The sequence below is a fragment of the Phaethon lepturus genome, unplaced genomic scaffold (genome assembly GCF_000687285.1).
Source record: "Phaethon lepturus isolate BGI_N335 unplaced genomic scaffold, ASM68728v1 scaffold2225, whole genome shotgun sequence".
Classification (NCBI taxonomy): domain Eukaryota; kingdom Metazoa; phylum Chordata; class Aves; order Phaethontiformes; family Phaethontidae; genus Phaethon; species Phaethon lepturus.
This window is the reverse complement of record NW_010540992.1, coordinates 92,477-101,113: the sequence shown is the minus strand read 5'-3', so window position 1 is coordinate 101,113 and position 8,637 is coordinate 92,477. Positions and strand designations below refer to the sequence as shown.

Here is an 8,637-nt window from a genome sequence, read left to right as displayed (position 1 = left end):
GGAAAGAGTTGATACCAATGGTTAGGAGAAGCATGATCTGCAGTCACACAGCATAGAAATGGAGTTTGAAATTAAAGACTCAGGACTAATGTTTGCCTCTCTATAGGCAGGGTTTCACCTATCCATGTTTTCCCCCTAGTTTTCCCTCTCCCTGCCTGATAAATATGGTGTATAAGGTACTTATTTAAGAGAGGTTTAGAGTAGAGCAGTAGACTGACTAAAGAAGGAAGATCCCCTTTGAGAAGTTTGTTCATTTTGTTTATGCATGCCCCTTATGACAGCATTTAAATAACTGGTTCCAGTGTATCACTTTTTCAGTAAAAACTCATCTGGCATGGCAACAGTTTTCAGGTTCTTGCAGAACTGAAACAGATCTTTAGATCTTTGGACATTAAGGCCTTAAGGCAATTTGGCCGAGTTGTTGACTCTGTGCTTTCCTCCCACAGTGTAAATAGCTTAAATTGATTAAAGTGAACCTCTGACAGTCCAGTCAAGAAAATGTTGTATATGTTACTTCTCAACCATTTTAAGTGGATGTAGCTCTGTTGAAGTCAGTGTTTTTTGCCAGTTTGAACCGGCTCAGAATCTGACAAACATATTGCAGAATGACAGATAAAATCAAAATCTGTCTTTCCCCAGTTCTAGGTTAGCTTTTCAGCAATGCTTCCAGTCCAGTTCTCTTTCTACACAGCACTTTTCTGCACCAAAATAGATTAATGTGCAAATCTGCACTTTATTAGTTGAACTGCCATGCGTATCTCAAACTTGTTGTTTCACGGCACTGCCTGGCTACATCTTACTTTTCAGTCCTTTGTCATAAATGAATGGACAGTGCTATGGTTGGACTATTTACTTATATAGAAAGTCTTTATTTTCTTCTAGTTTTTATGGGTAAGTATCTGCTTCCATATATGTTTTTAATTCACATTTGTACACTGAAATTCAAGGGGGAGCTTAGGTCCTGTTGAGGCCAATGCAACTTGGCTATTAGCCTTACTGGAGCTCAGGCTTTTCCTCTGGCGAGCAGAAGCTGAATTAGTGAACAATAGGTACAATTTGAATTGTAATGTTCCTCTCCCTTGTAAGTTCGGGTCGTACTCTCAATGCCAATACGATGCTTGAACTACTTACTACAGAACATGTACTTCTATATTGAGTTTTTATTTGTGGATTGGATATTGGATATTAAAGCATAATCACAGGCACTGACTCCAGTGCCATGTTACTGGTACTGAACCACAGCTGCATCTAATAATGATCCTGACTGCTTTGCCCATTTGATTTAAAGAGCTGCCTTGAGGCATTGGCACATCTGTAGTAGATGCATTGCATGCAATGTATAATAGAGATAAAAAGAAATTGGCACTTCCTATAGTTTTAATCTGAATGCCTCAGGTGTGATAAGTTATTTTGTTGTAATATGTGAACACAAAAAATTGTAAGGAAGCCTCTTCACTCGCTGCTCTCAGTAAGAATGTACCCAGCAACTTCTTTTCCTCCCCCTCTTTAACCCTTACATTCTGCACTCATTGAGGTATTGAGACTTAACAGAAAATAGAGAAAAAAACCTACCACAATGGTTTAAATTGCTTTTCCTTTTTATAGTATCCAAGCTGCTAAGTGCCTGGGATAACTGACGTTAGCAGTAATTGGAAAGTACTGTAGAGCTTCTAATTTACAAAATTTAGGATAATGTGTCAGTAGTATGGTATCAAATCTAATGCTTCTCAGGTTCACACTAAGTAATATGGTAGCATATTCAACAATGAGACATATCAGAAATGAGTTCCAGTATGTTAAGAAATGTGCACAAAATTGGCAATAAAAATATTTTATTTGGGGAGATATATTTATAGAGCAGTACATTTTCTGTTAGTAAAATGTACCACATGTCCTATAATTTATTTCTTACAATATCCTAATCCTAATGACAAATTAAGGTTTATAACACTATAACATGGTTCGTAAAAGTTCAACCTAATAATTTTAGTTTGTTGAGAAATGTGTAATGATAGCACATCGGAGAGTTGCTGAGACTCGTCTCTTTTCTTAGCTAAACATCTTCATTCTGACAGAAGTCAGCTAGGTGCTACTTTACAGGTCATCTACAGTAGTCAAATATTTTCCAAGAGCAGAAACTTTTTGTTGGTAATACAAAGAAAAAATAACCCAAACCAAAAAAAAAAACCAACAAAAAATCTTTCAAACTTTTGTATGTTCATCTACATCTAAAAGCCTTTAACAGTATGACTATGTAGTTAGCATTCCTTTGCTAAGAAAGTTGAGTAAATTTAGGTACAATATTACATAAGCGATATTTATAATTCATATTGGTGCTAAAACTAGTTATAGTCATGTAGCTTCCAGTTTCCAGTACATTTGTCAGACATATCTAACAGGAAGTGATTTCATTGCCTTAACTGCATCAGTATGGTTAAAAACAGCAAAATTTGTAAATGTGAAATGGCCCTCAGACACAGTTTGCAGGTCTACCATTTACTGAAAACTTCCAACAGGGAAGACAATGAGAGTTGAAGTTTCTGCATACCTCTTTTTATCTAAAAAAAAAAAGAAAAATAGGTATAAGAAACAAAATCATCCGCATTGATGCTAGGATTTTGTATGTGTCGTAGTTTTTGCTTCTTTAGAACTGGTTATGCATGAAGTATATATGACAACTTTAGAACTGACATAAGCAAAGTGTACAAATACAGGAATTTGAACACAAACTGGTTACATTTATAGTTGTTTTGCACGGTAAGATGCATGCATATGTGTGTCCATATATATATAAAAAATACTGTTGTGACTGTACAGTGTGGCTATTAATTGTCATGCTTACGGGTGGAGAAGAAGCAAAATTAATTTTCGAGTTTTTATGGAATATTTTGTAACTTTATGACTTCTTCATAGCAACTAATGACATCACACTAGGGTAGTTGGCCAGGGCGAGCACCAATGTACACGGTAGGATTTCAGTGCGATGAGGCTGCATGGAAAATCTTATTATATTCTCCAGCTGGATTGCATTTGTTTCTTCCTGAGAGGCACTTAGCTCCTGCTCAGGGGGCTAACAGAGTACTGGCTCTTCATTTCTGCAGCAGCTTTCATAACATCTTCCGCTGCCAACTAGAGTCCTACTGCAGAGCAAGCATCTTCTTGGATATGAGAGATAGAAAGTACTTCTATCTGAATTTAAGAACCTAAAAATATTTGAGTAAATAAGCTGTCATTGTACTTGTTACTTCTGCTCATTATTTATATGTGTTCTTTAAAAAATGGACTCTTATGTGGCTGTCATGTTTTGTGTGTCCCTGTGTGTCACACAGACCCACACTTACTTTTATGCCTCCTGAGGAACATAAAAACATGACAGCGAGGCACAGGGAATTGTATATTGGTGACAAAGAAAAAAATATTAGATTTCAGGCTTCTTTTTTTTTTTTTCCCTAGCAGTCAAAAACTAGTTTAGAAGTAATTGTATAAATTTCAATTTCTGGTGATGCTGCAGTAAATGAGCTTCAGGTCATGATTTTTTAATTTGCTTTGTTTTGTTTGTTTGTTTTAGCAAGTTGGGGTCTTTTTTCGATTTTGGGGTTTTGGGGTTTTTTTTCTCCCTGTTTGTATGGCAGTTACCCCTATGATGGTTTTCTTTCCCTGTCTTGGGACTTGAGCTGCAGTAGTTACATAGGAATGATGAAATTATTAAAATTGACAGTAGATAAATATATTTGAAAAAAATTCCTGGTTTTAGCGTAAATAATTGAATATGTCTCTTCTTTCTCTTACAGAACGGTTTACACAGTACAGCCCTAAAAACCTTAGACAAGCATGGAATAAGTAAGTCTCTTTTTTTAATTACTCTTTTGACTCTTCAAGGATATGATTCATGCCAAGCTGAAGTTATCATAGTTAACTTAAAAAGGCTCTATCTTTTTTAATTACAGTACGAATGTGAAATTACTGAAGTATTATTCTTTCCTGCTTTTGCCAGTTTTGAAGGTTTTTGAATTGCCAGTTACCTGCAAATAGGGAGAAACTGTATAGCAGCATATTTTCTTCCTGGGAATGTCAGTTGGCAAGTATATCGAGCTCATTGTAAGATACTTGTGTTATTGCTTTGGGCCATGAGTTTTGATTCTTTTTTTTATAGTGGAACTGTTTTCTCTGTTCCACTATAACAGTTAAGAGACTTTTAAATAATATGTTTCTAATCAAGTTTTGAGCGTGGTTTCCACGTAACCATCCCCTGTTGCCAGGTCCAGCTGGTCATTGCTGTGAGCTGATGACCATGCTCTTGTATATTTTAGTTATCATGACTGAAAAAAGTCAATATGAATTCACTACTCTTTTTTTTTCCTTTTAACCCTTCCTGAAGTTTGTCACATTCACATCAGATGGACACTGATACTGTGCTCTAAATCCAGAAAGGTTGCCTAGTAAGACAGGAATGCCTAACTAATCATCTGTGTAAAGCTTATTGGAAGATTTCTTAGCCCATGAAGAATCTTTGTAGACAGGGTATTTGGGCAGCACTTATTGAGTAATTAACATCTTTTATATTTTGAAGAAAGCATATGGTTTGTGTTGGATGAGCAGGGTAACGGCTATGTCAACAAATTGTCTTGCCAGAGAAATTGTTAGAAGTTTTCTCCACTCTCTTTTGACCAAAATTTTTTCCAACAAGGCTAAAGCTTTGTTGCACCAGCATTGCTGTTTTCTTTCTGATTCTCATTCCAAACTTTATTGTTGGTACCAACTGGCTGTCTTGTTGGTAGCTTACCAGGGAGTTCAAGAGAGAAATCAGTGGGAGACTGAAGCATCTCCTCCTCTAAGTTCACCACTGAAGTTGAGGGTGTTTTGGTGAAGAAACTTCCTTGCTATAAGGAAAAAAAGTTACCAGTAGTGTAGAAGTCCAAATCCTTTTTCAATATCCTAATTTATTTGCAATAGAGTGCATCTACAGCTCTAAAATTCATAGCATGGTCACTTGCCCAAGGTGTGATGAGGTTAAGTGTCACCCACCTGAGTTAATTGACTTTCAACAGTGTATAAAAAGTTCCTGCTGTGTCCAGTTCAGACTGAGAGCCTAATTTGGTGTCTTTCATGGACGAGTCCATCTTCTGTTTACTCTAGAGGGAACAATAGGAAGACTAGCTTCACTTGTAGTTAGCTTTTGTGAATATCTCAAACAGTTTTGCCAGTTCGTGTGATCCTTGCAGGCATCTTGCAGTGTTTGACTCTACCTCAGTCTTACCGCTTGGAATAATGTAATTCCCTGAAAGACACAGCTTTCATTTAAAAAAGTAAGTCACTAGAATTGTCTATTTTCTTTTCAGTGAACGAACTTGTAAGTTCATCTTTTCTTTGAAAGTAGTTAATGAAGTCCAAAAGCTTGGAAGAAGCAATTATATTACAACATAGGCAATTAGATCTGGATTGGGAAAGAGGGACAGGGAAACTAATATTGATGTGAATGTGTTTGCTTGGGGGCATATGTGTGCGTAAGTCATGTGGATAGATACTGGCACGCTATTCCATCCATTCTGCAGCCATGAACTGAGTGTTTTTCTAAATTTTAACAGCAGTTAGACCCAGCAGTATCTCCTATGTGTGAGTAAGTACAGTAATAGATTTGAATTTTAAAAGTTGGTATCTTATATTTCGTTCAAGAACGTTGCATGAAATTTCTGTTTTCGTAAAATACAAGAAAGAATAAAACCCTGTTTGCTTAAAACAAATCCTCAGTCTCTGAGACTTCATAATTGACACAAGTTATGATTAGATCACAGGCTGACTCAAATAAGACCAGAGCTTTTTCATTTCTAAGAAACCTCTTCAAAAATATTTATACATTTTCAATGCTCCATGCATAAAGGATTTGCAATTTCTCAGCATAAATGAAGGGATTGAAAGATGGAAAGCAGTGACAATACATAGAGTTGAGCGCTTCATATGCGTGATTCTACTACAATAGGAAATATTTAGTGCCTCAGAATTATGTATTATTTAGATTTGAAAGGTAAAGGTTTTTCTCTTTTTCTAGTGTAAATCTTTATCTGTGTGCTGTATTTGGGTGCTGTTGCTTGCACAGCTGTTGTTAAGGATGCATAAACATTTCTGTTATGGACATCACATTGCCAAAGGTTTATAATTCAGCTATAAAACTTAACACATGGACAGACTGATTCATCCTAGAAATTTTCTTTCTTTATTAGCATGTTTCAAAAAGCATCAATCTCTGTAATTTAAAAAATATATTTCCTTTTTAACATCCTGATTTAAGTTGCTGAAGACTGTTGATGACACAAAAATGTCCTATTTAAAGTAGAATTGTTTTAAGGGTAGTTGGGATAAAGATGAGACTTAGTACATGGAGAAAAACATAGAGTCTTTTGTCTTTAAATACATATTGGTTTTGTTACAGAGTTACCTCCTCTGGACAACTTAGTACCTTTAAAAGATACAGCTAAAAGAACAATGTTTATGGTATTGATAAGATTTACATGTATACTTAAATGTCTCTGAGGTGAAGTGTTGTTACAGCATTTTATAGAGAGGGGATTCAGATACAGAGAGATTAAATAATTTGTTGCACAAAAACTGCCATAGAAACTGTAAAACAGAGCAAGAAATTGAACTTGATGCTCTCAAATTGGAAGAGAACACGTTTACTTTTCCAAACACAGTTAAGCTTTCACCACATACAGTTTCATCTTTCCAACTAGGCACAAGTCTGGCCCTTTATCTTGTTTTTATGTGTGTTTTGAGGCCCTGACATGGAAGAGTGAGAGTATGGGTTTAGAATTCTTCAAAGAGGCTTACCTTAAAAATGTACATCATAATTCAATTTATGTAAGGAGACATTACTAAAAGGAAGAATAACACTTCCAACAGCTACAGAGCCGGCCTCATGTCTATAAGGCAGAAGGAGCAGAGGCCAAAAAAACCTCAAACCACCCAAAAAGCCACAGATGGTAGATTGGGGGCAAAATAATTGCACCTGACCAACTACACCAGCTTCCATGAGATGTGAATTTTAAAGGCAGAGCCAGGCAGTGGAACAATGGTAGACACAGGCCAGTGGCTCTTTAATTCCCAGTGTAACTGGAAATTAGCTAAAAGCGTGGAATGTAACAACATTGACAAAGTGAAACCCAGTAGGCTCATTATATAAGAAGTCTCAACCCTAAATTTCTTAAAACACAATGAGTCAGTATTAGAATCTACTTTTGGGAATTGTTTGAGGGAAAGAATGTAACTATCACTTATAGTGAATTAAGTTCTTTGGAGACTTCTAAGACTGAGTTTCTTCACTGATAGTCAAAATACCTGCAGATTATAAAGGGAATACTTACTAGATATGATGTGATTTGTAAATTTTGTAGAAAATGCTTATAATGTTAGGAAACAAAACTTGCGTTGACATTTGCTTCTATCTAGTATGAAGCTTCATCTACATTGCATGACCTAACATATTGTGGAATGTGATTATAAAATACTGGTCTAAAAGGAATTTAAGATGTGGTAATCTGATCTTTCTGTAGAGTTCATAATGAATTATATTTTCACCTTTTTTCCTGAACTTTTCTGTTCAATTATCTCTACACAATAAAGACCAAGAACAGCTCTGCCTTCAGAATGCAATGCAACATCTTTCAATTTGCAAAAGCTTCTCCACAATAATAAACCCTTACAGAAGAATAACAAAAGAGAACTAATTATCCTTGTGTATATTTGGTAGGATATAAAAAGCTTTTTCAGATCCTTCTGTCATAATGGGTTGCATTGTGAGAAATTAGGTTGGAAAGAAAAGGTGCCGTTGAAAACAATTCTGCTCTGCATAAATAGGACTACTACCTCATAGTTCCCCAACATGGCAGTATTTATTATATAAATACGACTTTATTCTCACAGCTAGTCCCACTGCTGAGGATTTTCTTCCCTTAACAGGATGGCCTCTGTACTTGAGACCTCCCTTCCTGAGGCCAGGGTGCTTAAAAGTTGCATTCCAGGATGGACTGGCCTATTTTGGCACTGTTATTCAGTGAAAACTTCCTGAAGAAAGCAAAGTGAGTGAATAGAGATGAGTCCCTGTATTTTGAGTCTGTATTTCATTTCGAGCATGACACAGACTATGGAATTGTTTAGAGCTGAGGCTTGGGAAAAGTTTGGGGGTTTTTTGTTTGTTTTTTGGTTTTAAGAAAATCTTTGCCTTAGAGGGATTTTGACTAAAGACAAAACTCTCTCCTAATTGTCACTTTTATCCCCTTCACCTCCTGTCCCTTCACCAGCATTGCTCATTGTAACGTAGTCTGTAGTGCCACTGAAAGAATATTCAAGCTCTCAAGCACAGCAGGAACAAAAACAGCTTTAGTGTTGTCATTGCTAAAGCCTTTCTGATGGATAAAACTAAGCAATAAGGTTTTAAAACCTTACCTGTGCAGAAGGTGGATTACATGTGCACGACTGTGTGCAATTCAAGTATGCTGAGGTTGCACTGGGGCTGTACTCGCGTTTGAGGGGCGATCAGGAATCATGCTGCGGAGGGAGCAAGGATGGAAACCAGACACTGAATGAAAAGATTCTGTAGAAGTATTTGTGAATTAGAGGCATATAAACCTGCCTCTGTCTCCT

General features: G+C 36.4%; 1 protein-coding gene across 1 annotated transcript in view; it reads left to right on the top strand.

The window, feature by feature from the left end:
• The window catches only part of LOC104621163 (cyclin-dependent kinase 14-like), a 75,887-nt gene that overhangs the window by 46,527 nt on the left and 20,723 nt on the right, over positions 1 to 8,637 (top strand). Inside the window, exon 5 of the mRNA XM_010287578.1 lies at positions 3,792 to 3,840. Coding sequence (XP_010285880.1) covers positions 3,792 to 3,840 — 49 coding nt within the window. The remainder of the gene's footprint in view (positions 1 to 3,791; positions 3,841 to 8,637) is intronic.